The sequence below is a fragment of the Corvus kubaryi genome, unplaced genomic scaffold (assembly GCF_017639235.1).
Source record: "Corvus kubaryi isolate FWS band 111438036 unplaced genomic scaffold, C.kubaryi_AGA036_p1.0 37260, whole genome shotgun sequence".
Lineage (NCBI taxonomy): Eukaryota > Metazoa > Chordata > Aves > Passeriformes > Corvidae > Corvus > Corvus kubaryi.
In genome coordinates, this window is record NW_024581077.1 from 8006302 (window position 1) to 8031047 (window position 24746).

General features: G+C 45.9%; 1 protein-coding gene across 2 annotated transcripts; it reads right to left on the reverse strand.

Annotated features, from left to right (window-relative positions):
* Positions 1–3951: 3951 nt before the first annotated feature.
* Positions 3952–18564, reverse strand: NRIP2 (nuclear receptor interacting protein 2). 2 transcript variants are annotated; one of them, XM_042024283.1, is made up of 7 exons: positions 18455–18564; positions 17784–18327; positions 13000–13176; positions 8096–8178; positions 7535–7662; positions 5139–5191; positions 3952–4341 (listed from the first exon to the last, which is right to left on the reverse strand). In XM_042024283.1, exons 2-7 carry the CDS (start codon positions 18012–18014, stop codon positions 4249–4251), a joined length of 765 nt encoding a protein of 254 aa, XP_041880217.1. In that variant the 5' UTR covers positions 18015–18327; positions 18455–18564; the 3' UTR covers positions 3952–4248. The 2 variants fall into 2 exon arrangements, with proteins under 2 accessions (XP_041880217.1, XP_041880216.1); XM_042024282.1 differs by having other exon boundaries at positions 17784–18564.
* Positions 18565–24746: the final 6182 nt, after the last annotated feature.

Sequence of the window (24746 nt, forward strand, 5' to 3'; positions counted from 1 at the left end):
ACACATGCAGGATGTGCCTGTGTCCTGCTCTGAGCTGGCAGTCTGTACTGAACTTCTACTTTCTGTATGAAAGTGTTAGCATTTTTTGATCTTCAGTGAAAAAGACTTTTAGATTATTCCTTTGTTCCCTTTATCCCCCAAAAGCAATAGAGATGACTGGAATTGGGAGTAGGGAAGTCTGTCTGTATAACAGGCTTTTCCAAGAGAAGCTACAATTAAGACAGTCTTCAGCCTTGCCAGGCCACTCAAAAATTCTTTACTGTGCTCCCCAGTGTTGGAAGACTTAAAAATTACTATGTTTGTAGATGGGAGTTGAGTTGGCTTCTTTGAGATGTTGTTAAGTCCTATTTTACATTCACCTGTTTTAAAGCCAAGACTTCTTTCTTTCACAGTGGAGGCTGTGATTCAGATGTAATGACACAAAAGTGCTTTGGGGAAAGAAAAATGTCTTTGTGCTAAAATTCAGAATACATGTGTTAAGTGCAGTCACTTTATGCCAAGTAACCTGGGGAGATGAGAACTCATCAGGAGCTGTGTTGATGAGGAAAGCAGGTACTGACCCTGTAGGATTGGACTGTGATTTAGTGAATGGGTTAAAGTGAGGTGTCTGCTGTGGCATCATGACCTGCAGTTCTCATTTAGTCATATAAATGGGTTTTTTTCTGGAAGCTCTACCTGCAGCAAAGCTTGATGGGGAGATTCCAAGATAACTGTTGAAAGAGACTTCTACTGCGTGGATCTGTGTGTTCAACTGACATGGACAGGAGGAAGGTGAAGAGCATGTCTTCTGCCCTGGAGCTGATTTCAGAGCTGAGAAAAGAACTCACACTAATTCAATGCTTTCTTGGAAACATCCTCTTTGTGACTGAGAATTTATACATGCAGTTGTTTGCAGCAAAGAGGAAAGGCTGACAAGATTGTGGCACAACGTGCAAGTTATTAGCAACCAGGGTACAGGCAAGTGTTAAAAGGACTATCTAAAAAGGGAAGAATTCCTTTTTGAAGGAAATTTGTCACTTACCAGTGTGAGCAGAAGGAAAGGAGGATGCAAAGAAGGAGTTGTTAAGCAGAGAAGAGGGGAATAGATAGGACTGGAGATTTTCACCTGTTGTAGCACATTAATTCACAGAGGAGCCTGAACTGTTAGTGATTTAGGATATGAGGCATGTGAACAACAGAAAGGCTTCAGAAGGATTGGAGGATGTTCTGAATGTGAGCAAAAGCAGTTATTCCAAGACAGACAGGTAGGACAGCACCTGGTGAATTCCAGCAGCAGCTAGTGTGCAGGTGTCTGCAGGGCTGCAAGTGACAGGCAGCAGTCAAAACAGAATTGTCAACTCGAAGTCATGGCAGTTTTCTGTAGGATCCCATCCAACATTCTTTTTAAATCATTGGAAGGATTCCTGTTGGTTTCAGTCTGAAGGCTCCTACTCACCTACACCCTTGCCCTAGCCACAGCCTAGCTGCAAAACTGACACCAGGCACCACTCTCACAAGTGGCCAGGACTTAGAGCTGTTGGTGGCCCTCTCCTTCCCATGCACTTATGGGCACCAGCAAAGCCCAGCAAAAGCCCTGTAGTGCTCCACAGGGAAGCAGGGCCCCATATGGGTCTCACAAAGCCTGGCAAAAGCCCTGGGACACACTGGAAGGCAGCAGAGCTCCTTGCAGGGCTAGGCAAAACTCAGCAAAAGCCCTAGGGCACTCTGGAGGGCAGCAGGGCCCCTTGTGGGAACAACAAAAGCCACAGATAGGGTTAGGTGGTTGAGGTTAGGTGTAGGGTTAGGGGTTAGGTTTTGTTGTATGGTTTGGGGTTTAGAGTTAGGGGTTAGGTTTAGGCCTTGGAGTTTAGGTTTAGGGGCTGGGGTTAGGTTAATGGTTAGAGTTTAGAGTTGGGGATTATGGTTAGGTTTTGGGATTAGGGTTTATAGTTAGTGTCTTTATGTTTTGGGTCTAGAATCAGATAGTGTTGGGGTTACAGGGTTAAATTTAGGGGCTTATATTTAGTGTTAAGTTTTATAGTTAGGGGGTGTTGGTTTGATTTAGGGGTTAGGATTAGCATTAAATTTTAGAGTTTGTTTTAGGAGTTAAGTTTAGAGTTAGGATTTAGTGCCTTACGGGTTAGATTTAGGTTAATTTCTAGGGTTTATTGTTTGGGTTAGGGTTAAAGTCATTTTTGGGTTATGGTTTAGAGAGGTTTTTTTAATAGATCATAAAAATTAATGATTAATAAGGTTTATAACGGACATGGTGTCTTTATGTATAGATTATTTGCCCTTGTTCCACATGCTGTTTTTAGAGGGCAGTGAGAGTTGGAAACTGGGTGAGTTGGTGCACCGAGAAACAGGTGTTTCATCTATCACAAACAAGATCTTGTCTGCAGAATTGGCCCAGGTACCACACAGACTGCAGCTAGAACACAGGATGGTTTAGTACAAGTGTGAACTGTCCAGACCCGTGGGTTTGAGAAGCCAGTCAGTCATGCAAGTGATACAAACCCAGGGGGAATTACTGGTGCTTTGGAAGACAGGCTCATCGAGTAGGCGTGTTTCCTGACTAAATGAGAGAGCCGTTGGTGTCACTCGAGAGATTCATGGAAAGCAGTTCGTGCAGCCAGAAGTAGTCAGATGCACAAGTAGAACAGTGGTAAAGAAGTCAAGGAACAGATCAGAAGCTGCAAGATATGATGACTAACAGTAAAAGTCTGATGCTCCTTGTAGGAGGAGCAGATGCCAGTCACACCAACTATCACTGGTGAGTGAATCCCAAATCGTATCAGCCAGGCTGTACTCTGCTGTCCTTAGCACATGTTAAACTACAGTGTACAGCTGTAGAGAAAAGAACTAACAAAAAAAAAGGGCAAAAATGTGTACAAACATTTTTTGAGAAGCACAACAGAGACAATGAGCAATTTGATACAAAAGGAAGAGATTCAGTGGTGTTTAATCCAGGAAAATAGGCAAAATGGGGTTGTCATGACATTTTGAGGGTGGATAAAGGTACATTGTGCAGAGTTTGGACAGTGAATCAGTAGCCATGAGGCATGGAACAAGCCCTGATCTAGTGCATCTTTCCTAGAGCTAGTTAAGAATAGACGGTATTTTTAATACAGCTAAGCTTTAGGATGGAAATTAAAAAAATAAAAAAGAAATTAAATAAACCCAGTTGTACGTGACTTAAACACCTTTAACATTCCAGATGAGTTCACAGTTCTCTAACCTGAGCTGATACTACAAGTTCTCATTTTGTGCAAGAGAAGCAAAGTTGACGGGCTGTGTGATGCCAGGACTCGAGGCTGATGATGTGTCTATGTTTAATCACTGGATATCAAGTTAAAAGAAAGGAGCTGACAGAGCAGAAGACTTGGTGCTGTAGTTCATTGCAGTGTTTAAACTTAGTGGCAGGATCTCTGATGAAGCAGAAGAGGGAACAGGGATGCAGCTGAGGGAGCAGGGTTGCAGCTCTCGCAGCTGGAGTGCAGAGAGGAGTGGCCTGGCCAGAAGAACAGGGTGTGCAAGTCTGGTTACAGGGTATAACACCAAGAGATGGTAAGCATTGTCATTCATATAATACAGCTTGGTGCCCAGGAATGCAGTGGCAAAGCCCAAGCCCCTGTCAGTGCTTTAGGCATCTACACTCAATATTTCTGCAAAGGTTTCTTAGAACTGAGAACTCAAACTGTTCTTGCTGCAAAGTTTTCCAAGAAAATACTTCTGTTCTGCTCTGAGCGAGAGAAAAGCAGCAAAATCCAGATTCCCAGAGTGCAGGCGAGGGGAACAGAGCCCTTCCAACCAAGAAACAGGAGTGGTGTATGCTGGCATTGAGGCAACAAGAAGGGAAACATTCATAGCAATCTTTGGAGGTCTTCGGAGAAAACGCGGTTCTCCTGTCAACAGAATGACTGGAGATCCTTCACAGAGACTCTCTGGTGAACAGAGTGTATTGTAAAGTCATTAAAGGGGTAGCATAAATTTATTACAGAACCAGAAGTTGGAGTGACTAGGGCCAAATAGCAGAACAAGAACAAAATGCCCATTTGGCACATCAGGACAAGCAAGAGGGTCCACTGAAAGGAGGGGTATCTCAAGTTGAGGCACTCCCAGAGACAACAGCTTCCAGCACCCGCTCCCCTTTTTCTCACTCCTCATTGAATGCCTCAGCCTAGAACTCAGCAAGGTTAGGGGCATGGGAGCCTCACCCTCATCTCTGTCTCATGGCAGCAAGTCTTCAGACATGGGGAATGCAGCCAGTCACTGACCAGGCTCTTCAGAGGCGTGTAAAAAAGGCAGCTCCTGACTCAGTGCTCTAAATCTCAGGACTCCTTCCTCCAAGTCGATGCAACACTAAAGAAGGAGAGAGACAGTTATTTGCTGGACATTTCAGATACCAAATCTCATGATGTCTATGACTGGGGAGAATCTGTAACACCTCCTTGGGTTTGTAGACACAGTTTTCCTCCGCTGTCCCACATGCTGCCTCCTTGCTCCAGTTCCTTTCAATGGGATTCATCTCCAAACCTGTCACAGGGCCATTTGTCTCTCTTCTTCCTATGACCCCCTCTAAGCTGATGCCCTCACATCACTCAGCCATTCAACCCATTGCTTTTCCTGTTTTGTGAGTCTGGCATGTGGCCACAAATGTGTGACAGGCAGGAGCCAGCTTGCTGCAGCCGTAGCCTGAGCCACCCAGGAGGCAGGCTCAGCAGAGCACTGACCCTGAGCCAAGCTGACAAAAGGAAAGGACTCTTTACACTCATGGCCAGTGAGTGTTGGACACTGAATGTGACCACATGGCTTCATTTGTCTCAAAGCAAGGGCAGAGCTTGTTCACATCTGCCTTCAAGGGGCAACGTGGGTCTAACTCGTGCCTTTTCTTGTCTCCAGTTTCCTCTTGCCATTTGCAACTTCCATGGTCAGGAATACAGGGAATGGGAGATGTGATAATATCCTATTGAGTGTTTTCTTTCTTAAAACCTTTAAGAAGGACTGGAAAGGAATCAGTGTCTCAGAGCATACAGCATCCAGTCAGGCGGCATTGCCCTGAGAGACGCGGACATTAAGTATTTCTGATGCTTACAACAACCAGATCTTGGAGAGCTTCCTGAGAGGAGCTTTGCAATAAGCAAGGAGCTGTTCCTTACCTTGAGAGACCACAGAGTCTGGAGGCCAATGCAAAACTCCAGCATTTCATCATCTGAGAAGAGAGAAGAGACTGATCAGGCTTTAGATTATGTAATACTGCCTCATTAAAGAAAGTGTGTTTCTCCTATAAAAGGATATGAAATACAAGAACATCTGATTCATAAATTTTTATGGTTATGGTCTCTTCAGTACAAAGCAGATAACAAATAACAAGGAAAAGGATGAGTTAAACACATGAACATTAACAAGCAGATGGTAACAGTGACAATAATAAATCAGCACTCTTCTGCCACTCACTGATGAGCCTTTAAAGGAGCTATTTAGGCACAGTCCTGAAGATGGTCAAAATGAACTTTGCAGCTGATAAGAGAAGGAAACCATGATTATCATGACTACTGTGAGGGAAATTTGAGAGGGTTTATGTGACTGTTTAAAACTTAATATGAGATATCAGAAGGGGCTTGTGAGATCCCATAAAACTTACTCTGGGCTGTGTAAGGGAAGGGCCAAAGGCAGGAGAAGGCAAGCATCGGGGTGAATCAGGAGAGAACAAGCATGGAAAAATGGAGAGGAGAGGGGATAAGGGGGCCAGTCACATGCAAGCAGGCTGTTGGTCAGTTCACTTGTCTGACCAAAGCCTGCACCTAATGGCTGCAATCTATCCAATCTTACTGAATAATTTTATTAAGGTTTTTTTTTTTCCCGTGTAACTTGTCTATCCTGCTTGTAACTGCTGCAAGTCTTCAGTGTCAGCAAACATGGAAGATGCATGGGGTTAAAGGGCAAATAGCTCCAGATGTCAGCAACTTGAGGGACTGGCAAGAGAGGTGCCTGGAACTGAAGGGACTATAGGCCCAGGGCTCACAGGTGTGTGCCAGCAACTGGAGAAGGGGACATAGCTCACGGGTGACAACACCAGTGTGCAAGAGAAATCTGGGTGCCAGTAACGGGGGAAGGGAGCACGGGCTGTAGGGCTTTTACACTTGGGTGCCAGCAACTGGAGGGATTGTGATGTGTGCTGCAAGGCCTGAGTTCCAGTAACTGGAGGGGAGTATAGGTCACAGAACTTGTGGGTCTTGGTGACAGCACTGGAGAGCTCAGCATGCAAGAGCTCTGGGTACCAGCTCTGGCTGGGGTCACCAGGGCCTTAGGTTTGTAAGCCAGCAACTGAAGAGGAGAGGGCATGCTTGTGAGAGGTCTTAGAGTCACCGATTTGGACTTCCATGGCAGCTAAGGAGGAATTCCCAGGGTCTGGAGTCTTCAGAAATCAGCAGCAGCTTGTAATGTCATTAACACTTCCCATGTCTCCTGGAGGCCTGCTTGCCCTGTAACCAGTGGCTGTAATTTATAATTTATTCATAATCACATATGTGAGAGCACTGTGTGCACAGGGAGATGTAAGACACAGGTGTAGCAATTCTGCTCCTTCCAGGCAGCCATTTCCACATCCCAACAAAATGGGTAGTAGCTATGTGGTAAACTCACCTGTGCTGGTACTAGCATAGATTCCCCATGAAGGGCAAGAACAAGCAGAGTGGAAACCAGGAAAGAAGAGCAAGCCAGAGTGTGTAAGAGGAGGAAGCTCTTTCTAGATGACTTAGAATGTGGGAAGAATGTACATGAAGAGAGGGAGCAAGGGAGGCCTTGGAAGATGAACAGGACTCATTGAAGATGGGGAAACAGATTAAAGCAAAGAAGGTAAAGCTGGAAGACTAATAGGGAGAAAGAACAGGCGGGGGGAAAGACAACCAGGTTGTTTTCAGCATATGCACAGCTTGATGTAAATGCAGAACATGCAGCCTTTCTGCTGTTTTCTGAGCCTGCCTCAGTGTCTGTGGGCTTGTCTCCTATGGCTCCTTCCTTCAAAGGGTCCTGCTTCAGGACACTGAAGGAGACTCAGCACTCTGGGGCTACCTGGTTCTTTCAGGGTGCTCCCTGCAGCAGAGGCAGAGGAGCACACAGAGAAACACTCTAGGAAATAAGCTGTACCCTTTGGTACTTTCTCAGATGACTTCCAGCCAGCCAGAGATACAAGTGCCCATTTCATAGGAGAACATAAGGCACCAGGGGATTAATCAGGCCATCTGCAGAATTTTATGAAAGGTCCATTTTAGAGTTGAAATGAGGATTTTTCACATCCTTTGTTAAGACGGAAAAACCATCTAATTTCTCTCCACTTTCAATGTCTTCTGTCTTCTCTGTACTCTTCCTATGCCCTTTGCCTTTGGTTACATTGAGGGCATTCACTGTGTATGGTGATGTTGGCCTGCAGCGGAGGTGGCCACATCACCAACCTTCCACCATGTTCTGCTTTTTCCAGAGGTCCTTTAAATGCCCTTGGCAGGGCAAGAGGGACACAGGAGAAACAAGGGAGAGGAGGGGCTGGCTCTCTCACCTACAACCAGTGCTGAACACAGCACTGTCTCCTGGCCAAATTGCAATTCCATATGTTCTACTCGGCCAACAACGCTGGGGATGGGAAGAGAGAGGTCTCCACAGTCCATGGCAGACACTTCTTCCAGCCTGTGGGACACAAGAGGTGTTATTGCCTCAAGTGGAGGAAGAGGAGGAAAACCAGGACTTCTCACTGATGGCAGTTCCTCATAGTCTCGTTGGGAACAGGCCCACAAGAGGGGGAACCCCTTCCATGCAGTATGTCTGGAGGCAGATTCAGCAAGCAAAACCTCACCACCAGCCACCAGCTGGACAGCTTTCCCTTGCAGTACACACAGACAGAATGACACAGCTCTGCCTCAGAGTCTGGGGTCTGCACACAGCTTTGCCAGTGCTCTAATGCCTTGCCCTGCAGCCCACCCTCTGCCTCTTCTCCTGAACAGCCATGTGCACATGCAAAACTGCCAGTAATTATCACTGGGGCTGGCAATCCAGAGAGCCTGGGTTCTTGCCATAGGTTTTCTTTTAGCCATCCCTTCTTTTATACTGTGCAAAGACTTACCCCAGCTGGTTTAGACACCTCTTGGAGATGAGGTTTGGTAGACACCCAGTGTTAACAGTCGCTTTCAATACCTGACCTTGGCACTAGAAAAAACAACAAAAGAAAATTACTGTAAGCTCACAATCAGCTTATTCACTCCTCCAACAGTGTGACTTGGTCTTTCTGAGCAACATAGCCAAAGATGTGGTGTTTTAGGCAGTAGTCAGAAGGCAGGAGGTTCATCCCAGACAATGGTGGTTTCCCCAGTGCTCTGCAAGCCTCTCTCAAACACTTCTTTTTGAATTTGTCTTCTTTCATGTGTATTTGATTGCCCAGACACTTACTTGTTTTTAGTGACTTTATAGTATTCCAGTCAAGAGATGATTAGACAATTTGTTCGTAAAACCCACATGGACTTTGTTAGCAGAGCAATAAGTGATATGACAAAAGCTTGTAAAGGAATACAAGCATGTGCTACAGTTTTTCTGGGTTTCATCTCTCCATTTCTTCTGGTGTTGCAGGGAACAATGTCCCAGGGCTACACATTTGTTCTCAGTAGAAAAGCTGCCAGAGGGAGAAGTCTGAGGGAGAAACAGGAGCACCCAGGACAAACACACCTGAGATGAGCTTGAATTTAAGGCAGTTCCTGAGATAACTGACAAATCCATGTGACTCCTGAATCCAAGACACAACCTAATCAAGAGATGACTATTTTGTGTAGGGCTTACATCATGTTGCTATATAGCTCTCTAAGGATACAAGACATGATACTACAATAGTCACAGCTGGTGTCATTTAGCAAAGAGGGAGACTGTGCCCTGCGCCCAAGTCACCTGTGCATGATTTTACTGGAATAGTTCCCAGTGCCTTGCTCACTTCATTTCTTTACCCCTTTGAACATAAAAGGGAAAAGGAGATGTGGTTGCCATCTGTTTTCTGTCCCCTCTGCAGAGAGGTCCTTAATGGCAGGCCAGAGGTGATGAAGTAACAGCAGGTTACGTTTATTTTGGGGGTCTGAAAACATAGGGTTGTCAAGGACATCGATAAGAATTAGGCTCAGGGAAAAAAAAAAAAAAAAGGAGGAACAGGACTTAGTAAAGGAACTGCAAAAATATGGAGTAGCTGTCATATACAAAATACATCTTTACCTAGGGTGCCTAATCATATCTATTCCTGATGGCCTAATTCTTCAAGGCTCTGTCTCACACCACTATTACCGCAGGCCTGCGTCCTAGGGTATATCACCGTGTCCCGCAGCCATGGGGAGGAGGAGGAGAGAAGATCCAGCAGGCAGGAATTGTGCAGCAAAATTGATTTATTTAATTATTTTACAAACTCTTTTATAGACTTTTTTCTTCATAGTCTAATTGGACAAAGGACCAGCCACCCCTTGGGGGTGATTGGCTAAAATCCTAAAACGTCCATTGTCAAAATATTTTTCTACTATACCATAAACAAGATTTTTCAAGGTTGCAGGTGGCTTGGTTGTTTACATTCTCTGCTACCTCTTCTGTGAGAGAGAAAAGTCTCTCACGGACTTAAAAAATAGCAAGAAAATCCTTGCTAGCAGCATTTTTGTATCTATACACCACCATCCAAAAAAAACCCCACCAAAAAAACCCCACCCACAAAATTTTCTTTTTGGGAGACTTATTGTCTTCCTACGATCATTTGTGGTTTTCCTGTGATTCCTTCTCTTCCATCCACTATGGCACTTTGTGACATGAACCACTCAGAAGCAGCAACAGACCTGCCACTGCTTCTCTGCTCTTATACTCATTCCTGACAAGTTTAAACGCTTGAACACCTTAAGCAGATCAGCGCGGCAATGAGGGACTCAGTGCAGCACCAGCAGGGTCAAGAAAAATGTCTCAATTTTATGATTTCTTAACTAAGTCTGTTTATGATTATTAATCATCACAGAGAGCTACATCCAATATTTCCAAGATTTCATTTTCAAAAATGTGCTATCTGTGAGTAGTTATAAAGACAGAGAAGAAAACAACTCCTGTGGGAAATACTGGAATGCTGCAGACACAATACCAACAGGGTCCCTTTCAGCCTAAACCATGTTGGGATTCTATGCCAAACCCCCCCCTTCTGATTTTGGAGCTCTGCAGTGTCTGTGCTGCCTGGTCCTCCCTGACACATCAGCCCTGCCTGAAAGGGCTGTGGCCAGACTAAGCAGAGAGGCAAGATAAAGCACAGAGTGCAGGTGCATGCCAAACATCTGCCTCCACATCCTCTCTACTCAGAAACACGACCTGGAGCGTGGCTAGCAATGGCAAAGGAATCACTTGGGAGCAGGCAGACTCGAGATGCATGAGCTGCTGTCATAATAAGCCTAAGCTGTATCACTAGGCAGATTATTGAATTTTGTTTCAGAGCAGGCTGGGAAATCTGCAAGTTAGAGACTTGATAGGATATAACAGGACAGTGATTATTCTGTAGAAAACAACATTTAATCTCATTCAATGTAAACAGCCCTATGCCACTAACCATTTCCCTAGAGAATTCACCAGGAGCCTGAGGAAAGTCCTTGGTCCAGCATACCACAAATACAGTGCAGACAGCTCATAAGCACTGCAAGGCTTCTTGGACTAGAAAGACTTTTCATCACTTTACCCACTCTCATCTCTGGTCCAGAATTTTCAGTCTGTTACTACCAGTCAGCATTATTCTTTTATCTAAATGTCAATTATGGGGATTTCCAAGAAGGAGGGGAAGGGGAATCAGTAAGGATCACCATTTATAAAGAGCTGTGTTTTCTGAAATGATGTCAGTTCTGAAGTCAAGAAGCTGCTTTAGCAAACAAAAGGCTGATCAATTCCAGGTTGCTTTGGCATAGAAGAAAAGTGGCCTTTGACAGTAGTGAAATCTTTCAATATCTATTTCTAAGTCAACAAGAGACAAGCCCCACCACAAAAAATAACAGCTTGATTTTATGTTGCAGATGCCAGTCATGACTAGCTTTCCAAAGTGCTTTTCAAAAACTGTCACAAAAAGGGGCAATTCTGCTGAAGTACCATCTGGGCAGCCCACCTAAGCAAATTAATGAGTGAGTGACTGCAGTACCACTATTACAGACTAGATCTGTCTGTGATCTCTGAGATTTAAAAAGGCCTTAGGCATAGGGCAACCAAAACCTGTTAGAGTGAAAACACTTACTGCCTGAATCTCCCTGTATCACTGAAGTCTACATATATTTGGCTTTATTCTTTAGTCAAGTTCAGTTACAAGTCAGGTGATGCATTTGTTACCACGTTGAGATTTTCAGCATACTTGTCTGTGTGTAAATGGTAGATTAGCTTTTCTCAGGAGTCAGGGGAAAAAAGACTTCTCTGGGGCTGTGCTCCTTTTCTAATCAAAACTGCACCATAATCAAGCAGATCTCCAAAAGGTACCAGCTCACCTCTCCGGTTCCAATGAACTGGCAGCCTGAGTCTTGTTTGCTGCCACAGATCTGTTACTGACAGGAGAGGCTTTTTGAAGTTCACAAATGCAAACATCAAAAGCAGCAAGACAAAAAGAAGGAGAGGAGAGCTTCCCTTCCTTCAATGTAAGAAGATCAAATGTAACAAACAGTGACTGGCTCCTAAGAAGAGCAGAAAAAGAGAGAAATGCCTGTGCAGAATTCAGGGAGCGTTACGTGCAGCGTTAGACCTATTTCCTTGCTTGCAATGCTCATTAACCTTCCTCTGTGAGGGAAAATAAAACGTGGGTGACAGCTGGGGTTCAGTCCATTGGAAACACAAAAGGGAATGACCAGTGGACTGTAACGCTGACTTAGCTACTGCCCCTGGGATACAGTACCTGTACATGCCTGTCCTTGTTCAGTGTGCATGCCTGGCAAAAACCCCACCCTTTATCACTGAATTTCCTCTTGCAGAACAATAAGGAGAGGTCATTAAAGAAAAAGAAACACCTTTATTTGCTCAAAACCAGGCTCCAAGTAATTGGAGAAATTACACTGAGAGCCATTCATCCTACCAGTCTGTCCCCAAGTGTGGTTATGTTAACCCAGCTATATTAAAGTCTAAAACACAGGGTAAGCAATGGCTAACTGCAGCAGTAAAGGCTGCAAAACAAACCTGAGAGTGGCTTTGCTTGGTACTCAGAAAGCTGATCTAAGCCTTTCAGAAGCTTGCTACCAGGCTGTATTCATATGATAATTTATTGTGCCAAACGAATTTTCAAAGGTATATATGTTTTTCTTGGAAGTGTAGCCTTTACACTCTGATATGGGAGATGTTCTTTAGGACAGGTAACTGAACTAAAACCAGCTTTAAAATGGGTTTTGTACAACAGGTCTGTATCTTGGTGAGTCTCATATCTGCATATTACTGTGAAGCTCTGACCATCTTTCATGGGCCACCGCTTTTGGATGTGCTTTCTCTAACTGCAGGGGCTAGCGAGTAGTGTGCTCTGCTGTATAGGAGAGTAGAAGAAGAAAAGGGAGCTAAAAATACTGCTTCCATCAAGAGACACAGCTGTGCTAATTTGGAGCACACTTTCTGAGGAGGTCCTGTGACACCTGAGAGAATCAGACTAGACTGGAGCTAGTTAAATGTAAATCAACTAGAGGCACCTGTCTTCAAGTGATAAGGAGACATTCCTTGCTTCTATAGGCAATTATAAAATACCTCATATCATGGGAAAGCTGGCCTTCAAAGGAAGGAGATGTGATTAAGGTAATTTATCTTCAAATATGGGCAACTAGAAAGCATGTAGCAGAAAGGCTTTCCTCTGGCTTTTGGAAAACCTGCACCCAAACTCTAAGAGAGGCCATGCATGAAATCTCTTCTCTTTGGCTGGAAAGCTGGCTTTGCAATCTATAACTCAGCATGGCCCTTGGGAGGGGCACAGCTGGAACTCTGAGCACTTGCCATCACTGTGAAATCAGCAGCACCGTGTCATTGCCTTACCTGGCACTGTATTAGCAGGGCTGAAGTCTCTTTTCTCCTGTCCTCTCCCTTTTCCATCTTTTCATCCTGGTCTTTTGCCAGCGGAGATTGAACCCGTGCAGACTGACCCCTGGCCTCGCCCCGCAGCTTGTTCAGGTTGCCTTCCAAGAGGCGCCGCTGGACCACACTATGAGGCTGCTGTCTCCATCACAAAGAAAGAGAAATCCCGGCTAAGTATGGAGCTAAGGACAAGGACATTTGCCAGCTCAGGGATGCACGTTGCAAATGCTTGACCCAACTGATCATCCTGATGAAAGACATGCTTATCCAAAACAATTTTCTTTAAATCACAAGATTTTTTTCTGTAGCCGCTAATTTGGTATTAAAGTGTTGGGATGTCTGTGACAGGCAGGTCTCTGGGATGCAATTATTGGAGGAGAAGAACATGCCTGATGCATGCTTTCCCCACTCATATCTGTTCCTTCAGCTGAACATGCACTGGAGCATCTCATCCCTGTTCAGGTACTGCAATACACTGCCTGCTGGGCGTGCTGGCATCCCACCAGGTACATTCACACTTTCTAATGTGGGAGGGCAGGAGGAATGCAGCGTGTGTGTGATGTACATGTGGGCAAGAAGGCAGGACTGCAGATATTTCAGGTGTACGAGCAATTATTTGTAGTGAAGCAGGAAGCTCCCCCTGAAGAGGAAACTAAAACAAGCTTTTAATGTTTCTTGGAGTCCATCTCTGCTCCCCACCATCAGATGCTCTAGCTTTTGCCCAATATTGATCCATCCAGTCCCTGCACAGCTACTGAATCAACAGTGGGCAACACCAATGAAACAGGTGTCTGTTGGAGGTAGCTTTGTGCTTTCTCCATGTGCTCAGCCCCATGGCCCTTCTGCAGGAGAGCAGCTGGTCTGAGCTGGTCATGGCACTCCCAATAACAGCTGCCTATTTGAAGAAAGGCAAATAATCTAAAGGGGTTAATGTGCTACAGCTTAAACTGTTGTTTTTATCTTTCTTTAAAAAAAACCAGAAAAAATTAAAAGTCATCTCCCAGGTGGTGCAGCAGTTTGATGCAGGATCTTGTCAATGGGCAGACCAAACACCTGAGCTAGACCAGACCTGCCAATGAGCTGAGCTGCATTAACCCCACAGGTTACTTGTGTTTTGGACTTGCTTCATGCATGGCCAAAGAGCTGAGGCCAAGGAAGTGTGCAAACTGCAGTTTGAAGCACCCTGACTTGTCAGATTTGCCCAATGGTTGGAGCAGGACAGCTGTCACTGGCTCTTTGGTCACACTCAGCATTGCTCTTTGCAAGATGCCAAGTCCCTCATGCCTTTTGTTTCCTGCCACTCAAGGGGTGGGAGATCATTCACGTGCTGCATGAGAAACACTGCAGCAGTTGAAAAAGTGGGGTAAAAATATCCCTCTGCTCCTGGTCTTTTCCCAGCCTACTGTGCCGGCCCACAGCACAGCTGGTCGTTGTACTTAGCTCCATAAATACTCTGAGCACAGTGCCAGTTTGACTGCCAGCTAACATCTGGGCCATGGGAAAAGGGCAGGGAACAAACAGCAGGTCTCCAAATTCCCATCCTCCCTCCTGCCTCTCACCATCTGGCATGCAAAGGACCTTTCCCTATCCCTGCAACCTTTCCCACAGAACGAGCGGGCCCTTTGCAGCAGCCACCTCTGTCCCCTTCTTGTCACTCAGGCTGGGAAGAGGCCAAGTGCTGGTGGGGGTTAGCTGAGCTTTGGGATTTTGGAGGCATCTGATTCAATAGCAGACTCCTAGGGCCCTGCCTATCTTCTCTCTCACCAGTGAAACAGCAGTGGAGACTGTTGTCGCTCTTGGACTGGTTAGAAACCATTAGATTTAGAGGATGGTGAGGGAGGATGTTATGGGTGTTGTGGGAGCTAGAAAGGATGCCCTCTCAGGGCACTTAGAGGGATCAAAGAAGATTCCCAGTGCAACTTAGGGAAGGTTCAGGTTCTCCAATGTGAAATCTCCAGGCCTTGCTACGATTAGTGACATTGTATGAGCTGGGGATCTTGATTTTTTGGAGGTGGGAAGCCAGATCTTCAGACCTTCTTGGTACTTCCAGAATATTTTAGCCCATTTAGCATTTTCTATTTTGCCATTAAAAAAACCCCAAAACTGATCGTGCTTTTTGTTGCAAAGCTGGAAACATGATGTCTCCACGGAAATGTGTAATTACTCATTATTGGAGACATGATGGGCCCATCAAATCCTAGGCACTGCTGGATGCATTGCATAAGCTGAATGCACACCCAGAATACACAGAAAAGAGTGGCAAAAAGTAACAGCCCGTGACCGTAAAAGAAAGCAGGTATTTTGTTTCAAATTATATGGGGCCTTGCTCTAATTTTAGGACATGGAGCTGCCACAGCTGAAGTCTCTGGCACTGTCAATGGAGACCTTTTTTTGGGGAATTAATTAAACTTTCCTCCCAGTGTAAGTGCTACAGGAGTCTGGGCTGTTTTACTCTCTCCAAATCAAACTCTCTAGCACTTCCTACTGCTGCTTCATTTTCAGTACATTCCTGGTTTGTATTCCTGTCCTCCAAGAGGGAGCCAGATCAATTTGGGAAACAGAAGTGGGGTTTTCACAGGGCTGGAGAAGTGCCTAGATAAGTAAGCCAAGAGCATATTTTGGACTCTGATTTGCAGCCCCCAAAACATCACAGCAGTATCACAGTGGCCCTTTGAGTTGCAGGAATTGCTGAATCCCTCTGGGAAATCTAAGGTCTGGTTCTTCTTTTGCTCCAAGTTAAAGCAGAAACTGATGTTCACACTTGACCCCAGGAATGGCACTATGTGTGTGAACTTTGCACAGGGGCCCCACTTTATTTGGTGCCCTCTAACACCAGAGCAAACTGTCCATGTCAGAAAAAAACCTGTCATGCTTTATTCACTGCTCCCTAGGTCCATGGTAAAAATGTTTCAGACGTTCTGCTGTGGACCAAACATGAAGTTTGCAGTGGGTTGCAGTGACCAAGCGCTGCCTGCACACCAGGAATTCTGCCTGGAATGGTTAATTCCACCAGGAGAGAGCTGCTTGTGGCAAGTGATTTGGACAAGGACTGTCTTGTTCAAGGAGTCCCTTGGGGCTTCAGGGTGCCAGTTGTCGCTTTGAGGCACGGTGTGACAGGAGTCAATCCCAAGCAAAGCTGGCAGACAGGTTTCTCCCGGCCTTTGTGGCTGGGGTCAGTGGACGCGCACCGAGAGACTCAGAAGTGGCTCCTCTCCATACCCTGCCGAGGGACGGGCCCAGGGTGATGCCGGGCTGTGCTCCTGAGGCGAGTTTGAGCTGCAGTGCTGCAGGCCCCGAGGGCCGGCAGCGGCCTGCCCGTGCTGCCAGCCTGAGCGGAGCTCTCCGCTGTGGCCAGAGCTCCTTCCCCGCGGGAGGAGAGTCCCTGCTCCTGGCTAGGACAGCTCTGACATGACGCCCCTCTCGCACTCCAGCCGTGACTGTGGCAGGGTCGGAGGGACACTGCACACCCGTCCCTGCTGACAGCCATGAGTGCGGCTGCAGAACGTGAGGCGGCAACTCAGGGTGACTTGGAGGAGCCGCCCTTGGCCCTGCCGAGGCAGCTGAGGCAGCTGCGGGGAGGGTGGCGGGAGCAGCAGGATGTGCCAGCACGGGAACGTGGCGCTGACCCCTCCTCTGTGCAGGGCAGAGCCGCTGCACCCCAAGGTTCCAGCAAGGAGGATCAGCTCCCATTCAGTGCCAGGGACCTGCCGGTCCCACACGCGTGTGGCCCTGTGCCACTGTGTGCCTCGGGAGCTGGGAAATGTCAGAGGCACACACGAGAGAGCATCTGTGGTGTTGCTGCAATTGTCTGAGGATCCAGAGGGAAGCACAGACTGCAGGGAGGGGCAAGATCTTTTATGACCCCCACTGCCACAGATGGAACAAGTGCCCCCATCACAACCAGACCTCAGCCCTCTTTTGGGAAAATGGTTTAGACCTCCACATCCTTGAATAGTTTACAGTGGAGAGAAGTTGGATTGCAAAACTACCAGAGCAAGGAGAATATGTGTGCAGTTGAGCCGGCAATAGATCCTGTGGGAATCTGCTTCCAGCCTTGGGGAAGCCCTTCCAGACCACAGACTGCCAAGGCTCCTGGAACAGACCTCCCTCCGTGATGCTTCCTGCTCCACGTCACCACAAGGAGATACCCACAGGCCTCGCTCCCGTGCCTCTTCCCCAAAGGAGTCACCCACAAGTGCCAGGCACTGCATCTGCCTGTGTGTCTGGATAGAAGTCCTGCCCTTTGCTTGCCCCTCCACAAACCCAGAGAGTGGGGGGAGAGAGAAAATTGCAAAAAGGTGACAAGGTCAAACATAAGTCTCTCACAGTGTCATGAATTGTACTTCCCTCCCTGCTGAGTCCTGCTCCTGAGGAGCTGGACTTTGAGCTGGATCATGCAGAAATACATGGGGCCTTTTCGAGATGTCCCACATGGAAACTTATATGTCACATGAACATATGTTGCTACTGGGTGAATGGAAGTTTGGATTTTGGATGGTCCTTCCAGTCCATGTCTGCCTGCCTCTGCAAGGAGTTTGGCTCCTATGGGGAAGCATGAGAAGATGGATGCAAGCAAATGAGTGATTAATTCTTTCCCCTCACCCTGACCTGCTCCTAGATGATCCTGAAGGAAAGTTTCATTTTTGCTGAACCTATGATCCTTTCACAAAGCCTGACAGCAGCTCCCAGCTGGAATGAAGGCTATTAGGAGGACTCCCTCCCACACGGGGTCCCACTGGACTCACCAGATCCTTGGAGGTGCCAAGCCTTGTCAAGCCATCCAGGGGCAGCAGATCAGCAGAGTCCTTGTGCACAAACTGGGTGGCCTGTTTGAGGCGCCTCTTCTGTTGCAGAATAGCTTTGTTCCTCAGCTCCGTCTCACACTCCTGTCGCTCCAGGTCGGGAGATCCCTCGCTCTGCTTTTCTTCCTGGTCTCCTTGCCCCAGTGGCAGGGGGCAGCTCTTCCTTGTGCTCATGGTGAAGATTCAGACAGAACAGGTCCTTCTCGGTATGCTGGGGTGTTCCCTGAACTCGTCTCCTGGTGTTTGCCCTCTGGAAGCTGACTCAGTCTCTGATCTCCTTTCCCTTTCCCTTCCCCACGGCTCTCCTCTTCTTTTCTCTGCCTTTCCTCCTGCTCTCTTAGTTATAACTCACGCATCTCTGAAGAGTCTCCGTGCCCGTTTCTCCCTCTGTCCTCTCCACTCCTCCGTGTCCCTCTGCTCCCGCCTCTTCCTCTCCCTCACTTCTCCTACCCTGACTGCAGCTTTGCCTCCTCCAGTCCGTGGGTCCCTGTCGTAATAGAAAAAGCCCCGCGTCAGAACCCGCTTTCCATAAATCACGGCAGAGCCGGCAGGATGCTCCGGCTGGAAAAATCCAGCAGCAGAAGGATGGCCCCGCTGCTGGGGGCTGGCCTTACCTCGGCGGGCTGCGCGCACGCAGCGCGCGTGTCTGTGTGTGTGTCTGTGTGTCTGTGTGTGTCTGTGTGTCTGTGTGTGTGTCTGTGTGTGTCTATGTGTCTGTGTGTGTGTCTGTGTGTCTGTGTGTCTGTGTGTGTCTATGTGTCTGTGTGTGTGTCTGTGTGTCTGTGTGTCTGTGTGTCTGTGTGTGTGCGCCCGCCTGTCCCCGGCTCCACCGGGACACGCTGCATCTCCCGGCGGCAGCCTGCGCGCTCCCGCGCCCCTGCCAGGGGGCTTTGACGCATCTCCGTGCCTCTGTAAATACTGGCAGCAGCCCGGGTCCACCTGGAAGATGATGCAGTGCCTTGGTAAATGGGAGAGAGCATCCTCCTCAAGGCTCCCGGCAGGCATGCCCAGTCTCATTTCTGCAGAGTCTCATGCCTTTGCAATAGGCTGCACTGAAGGATTTTTCTGTGCAGCTTGAATGAAATGCTGAAGGTCTGGTTTCTGCTTCCAGCCAAGGCAAATGTATTGGGCCCAACTCTGCCCTCATTTTCACCCCATTCTATCGAGAGCAATCTCCTTCAATTTTGCAGAAGCCTAAAATCACTGGCTTGTTGATACCAGCGGACTTGGCTCTCTGTTTATACCAAAAGAGTGCTGACACTGCTGCAGTGTGGGATGTCTGGACCAGAGCAGACTTCCCTTCTCTCAGGGGAGACAGGGCATGGTAGAGCTCCCTTTTCCAACTTTCTGTCTCTGTATTCTCCTGCTTGAAACTACAGATTTTAGCTTGAACTGATGCTGTCTCATTTTGACCCCTTTTCTCTGGTTAATGCAGTGCCCTGTTAAGCACCTGGTATCATGTACAGAGGAGGAACCCAAATTTTACTCAGCTGTGAAGCTAAGGACAGTATTATGTTTCCAGGAAAGCCAGCAAGGGGTGAAAGAGCTTTCACGTGCAACATAGAAGGAATAGCTGCAACTGGCTGTGAAAGGTACAGCAAAAGGACATTTTCTGTTGCTCCTTTTGTTTTCTATCTTAGTAGTATGTAACATTCCAATATTACTGATACCAATTATTTCTGAGTTCTAGATAGTGTATAAAAAAGTGAGTATGCAATATTAAGAAGCAAATCCAATACAAGGTGTTATGGTTTCCACAGCACCAAACCACAGGACTAGATTTGTTGGGACTGGGAGTAGAAATACATTCTAACTGCTTACACTCCAAGGCACCAACCTTCAATACCACAATGAGGGCAGAGTGACATCAAGGGCTTAGCAGAAGTGTTTTGAGCTGTCCTTATCTATCTGTGAGTAAAATTAAGAAGAGAATTTAAATAATGGATATTCCCAGGGAAGCTGTGTTCCCACCGTCTTGTTTTCTTGCCTGTGGTTTGCTATGACTCTGTTTACATGCGCTTTTGAACTCTTGTGGCCCCACTGAGCATCCTCTGAGTCTTGTCATCAGGTCCTTTAACCATCCGTGTAAACCAGTACTGAATCATGCACCTCTACTCTCACACAGGGCCAAGAGGTGTTTCTGCTCCTGCCGACTGTGGATACCTCAGCAGGCCAGCCACAGCAAGGCAGGTCTGCTTCTGCTGGTAGCAATGGCACTGCCAATTTCCTTAAAGCCTCAGAAGGGACCCTAAGACTGTAAAGTGCTACGGAACATCCTGGGAGCAGATCACCTACAGTTCCTGCCTTGAAGCCTATGGGCAGAGTTACACAATTTCTGATGAGATCACCTCCCACCCTTGATGCTGTATGTGGGAATGAAGAGGAGGGAGCACTCCTAGTTCCCAGTCCCAGCACCTCCTTGCAGCTAGCCACCCTTCATTAGTTTATTTTCCGTGGCATTTTGGCAAAGCCTAATCAAAAGTGGTTTGCCTGAAGCCGGGCTGGAGCCATTGCTAGAGCAATTCTGCTTTTGGGTCTCACCATTCAGTCTGGGTCCCTAACCCAGAAAGTATTTCTCTCTTTGTGCCTCAAAGGGGAGAAATCTTCAAGTCTTGTTTAAAGCTTTCTCCCCTCCTTCATTCCTTCGGCTTCTAAGTGCAGGTCACTTAACTCTTTATATCCTGTGATGTGTTAGTTCCCAGATCTGGCAAAAAACCCCAGCAGTTTTATGGAGGTGAAGTCAGCTAAAATACAGTCTTCTCCCTTCAGAGGCATGATAGGTTCTAGGTCACTCTTTTTTTTCTATTCAGCTATTACTTTTTCCATCCTGTTCTTCTTAAACAGAGCCCATTTACTAAGTAGGTGAGGTGATTTCTGGTTTGGTTTTTTTTTAATTTCTTTTTCAGAATGGACACTCCTAAAGATTTTCTAACGAGAAATCAGACCACGGTGCAGTAATTCAAGGAGATTTTGCAGCAGTTATACCTTTCCCAGTCATCTTTTGTAGGCCCTGAAAAATAGTATATAGCTCACCAGTAACCTGTATTAGAAAAATAAAACTGATTTTGATGAAAATATTCATACACAATCCCATATACACTGATAAATTACTTTCCTTTTCTGATGCAGTCACATGAAATAATCATAACCCATTATACCTCGATATTCTGCACCCTTCATACAGAAATTTTTACAGGGTGTGTAACAGTGCTATTTGGACAACAGAAGAAGCACTCTGCCTCCACAGAATAAAAAGCCCTTCTCCCTGCTCCAGCTCGGAGCAGTTACAGGTCAGTGAGAGCTCTGGGACAAAAGGTTCCAGGTTCTAAGCACAAAGCCACAGCACTGTAGCTGTGTTCATGGATGTTGGTCCCTGGACTTGATCACCTCCACGCCTGAGAAGCCCTGAGAAAATCCAAAGTAATGCCCATACTCCTAAGGAAAGGCACCGAAGAGCAGCACTTCCCAGCAGCCAGTTTGCCCAGCCAAGAAGCAAGAGAGGATCGATATACTCCAGTCAGCTACTCCTCTGCTGGAAGAAATTAATGAATAATACCTGGAGTAGTGAAGGGGAGAAATGGACTGCTTTGCTGAAGGAAGCAACTCGCAGATTAAAGAACATGAGACAAAGGTTTTATTTCCCTCTGCCAGGAGCATTAGGGAGTATCCCAGCTGTTTGAGAAGCCGTCTCTCTTGAGGGCTTTAACTAGTTTGGTTTTACATTTCATAGACTGAGGTCATTTTTCCAGAGTTTTTCCTTATATCTTACTTCTGGGAAGTTTTACCTGACCTAATAATTCTTCTTTAAAATATTCTCCTGCTACTTTTGCAACTTCTAGTGGTTGTTTCTCTTTCTATGAGATTTCTTTTCAGCTTGGAATTTTTCTCTTTCAACAGTTTGGAAATTATTATTTTGTCCTCCTGAGAGCTGACACAGTGCAGGTGGTAGGGTGGATTGTAGATGGAGAGCTTTACATTTCTTTTGTGACAAGCTGGGTCCTTACAGAGCTCGTCAATAGCCCCCACATAATGTAACCAGCACAGAGGTTGTTTTTACAGCACACCAGTTTCCAATGCACTGTCTCAGTAGTAGTGTAAGCTTCAAGTGGGTGTAAAAGTGACCCTGGGTGTAGCAACTATGTCAAAGCCAGGAGATTCCTTGTGGTGGATACTGCAGGAAAACAATGAGGCAACTTTCTGCTCATTCTCCTGCATTGTCACAGCTTGTGCAGTCTGTGAATGCACAGATGGTGCAGAGGAGGAATGAGAGGACAAACCTTACTCAGTCAAACCATGCTTCTCTCTCCCTTCCATCTCTGAAAAAGATTCTTTGAGAAAGAAAAGGTTCCTCTGCTTTGAATTCCCTCCAGTTCATCTATTTGTATAATAAAATACCTTTGTATTCTTGAAATAATAAGTAAAAGGTTGCAGTATTTATATCTGTGAGTATGTCTGGCAAGTTTCCTTGAGATAAATGTCATTTCAGATGTACATAATGTTTAGCTCGGCTGCTGGACAGCAAAGTGTGTCCTGCCAGCAAGGTCAGTCAGAAAGTGGAATAGTTTGCTTAGTTAGGTAATTTAGGGTCAAGTCTCTGTACTTATCTGCTCTGTGGGATAGATTTAGGGTTGCACCATAGCAAACTTGGAAAAATGTTGTCCAATATGAAACTCCTCTGCTGTATAAATATTTCTTGATCATTATAATTATAAATATAATATCATTATAAATATAATGATTTGTGCCCTGTCTGTATTGATTTTCTTGCTTGGGCTACTCTGCATTAAAAAAGGCCTTTTCTGTTTGATTGGAATAGTTATCATTGCCACAGAACAGTTGCTGATCGTGCAGCAGGCAATACAAAATTTCCCCTTCCATTACACAGCTTCATGAATCACACCTGAAGACTTTGGCTTTGCTTTCAGGAGGGGAAAGAATCTCCACTGATGTGCATCTCCACTGATGCACATAGCAATGGCAACTGTCTTACCCATGCTAGAGCTTCTCTGTGCTCAGCATGAGGTTTAAAGCGGAGAATAATTTTTGGTAGGAATATGCTTACCCATGAAAGTGTGCAAGAGCCTGAGATGAAGGCTAGTTATGTATTTCAGGCCCACAGCACAGTACTTGGAAATGTGTAGTCTCAAAGATGTCTCTCCTGTGTGTGTCTCTGTGCAGTTGCTTTCATTTCGCTGTCCTTCCACTTCCCATTTCCGTTAGTCACTTAGCTTGAGGCTAAGAATGCACTTGACACTAACACAGGCAATTTTTCCTAAGTCTCTACATAATGCCATAAAAATAATAATGAAAACTTTACACCGATAAGGCTCCTTCCAGAGAATGTCCCTAAACCTGAATACTTGAACAGTAAAACCCAGCACAGTTAGAGTTGCCTGGTACAGCCTAATTTGGTATGTATATGTGTGGGCTTATTACTAAAACCACCTACAGGGTGTTGGCAAGGTGCTTTGAGTGGCTGTTTTTGGGCTTCTATAAAAACTTTTTTTTCATTAAAAACAGCAAGAGCAAAGAAAAAAGACAATCATCTACACACCTTTTGCCTGTGCCAGCTAGCTGTAGAATCAGAGCAGATCTCATCTTGCTCAAAATGAAGCCCAGATATAGTCCTTGGAATGTAAGAATCTCTCTGATGGCTGTTTTTGCCTCCAGTGTCATTTCCTCTGGGGATAGGTTTTACTTTCAGAGTCTGCCATCAGTGGCTGTGGAAAACTTTCCTATGAGCACTTGCCAGGTGTACTGTGATGTTTCCTGTTTTATTTGTTTGTAAATGGCTTCTTTTGCACCTTAAAGCAGTTGAGATCAGTCAAGTTCTTCATCAGTCAGCAGTATAACTTGCTGAAATTAACTTAAGCAGTGGGGGAGTCAGCCACTCTAAAGGGTGTTGCAGCCCACCTCCTGTTCTCTTGTTCAGGCAAACTTTTATTTAGAAATGCAGTAATTCAAGCTTCAGTGTTTGCAGACTAAATCTTTAAAGTCATGCTCCTGTTGTGGATGGCTCTTGAGGGGCAATGCCTCAGTCCTGCTTAGTGAATTGGCTTTTTTTCCACACTGTATTTTCTCCTTGCTGCTACGTGCAAGGCACTGAGCTCACCCCTTGTAAAAGAGTCAAACCCAAGACCAGAAATAAGTATTTCATAGATCTCATGGTTTTCTGTGGTACCTGATCATTTTACCCCAGTCTTAAACCTGAGGACTGTTGAATCTGTAACTATGAGGGTCCTTATCCAACATTTGACTCTTTATGCTCTCAAACCTCAAGTTGTGCCAGGGGAGGTTTGGAATGAATATTAGGAAAGATTTCTTCATTGAAAGGATTATCGATCATTGGGAAAAGGCTTCCTTGGGAAGTGGCTGAGTTACCATCCCTGGAGGTATTTGAAATATGTGTAGATTGTGACACTTAGGGACATGGTTTAGTGGTGGGTTTGGCTGTGTCAGGTTAATGGTTGGGCTTGATGATCTTAAAGGTATTCTCCAACCTTGACGATTCTATGATTCTTTGTCATCTGAAGTCTGTCTCTATTTGACTCTTTAAGACATCTTCATCTCATCAAGATCTTTCTTTGTATCATCTACTCCCTGAAGCCCAGCAGAAGTCCCTGGGACACAAGAGACCTCATGTTGCCATACTCATCTGCTAGCAGTCGCGAAGAACAAGTTCAGAAAGAAATCTCCATACACTCCAGCAAGTCTGTGCTGGGGCACACTCTGTACCAAATAAATCTCTTCTCAGATTTCAGTTGCCAGATGACTCTGCTAAGGATGTGAAATAGATTTTTTTAAAGAATATTTATAACAGCCAAAAACTGGAAAATTTTCACTCAGCTCATAAAAAAGAAAACATCAAAGCCAAGAAGGGCACCCTGACAAAATCCTTACAAAGCA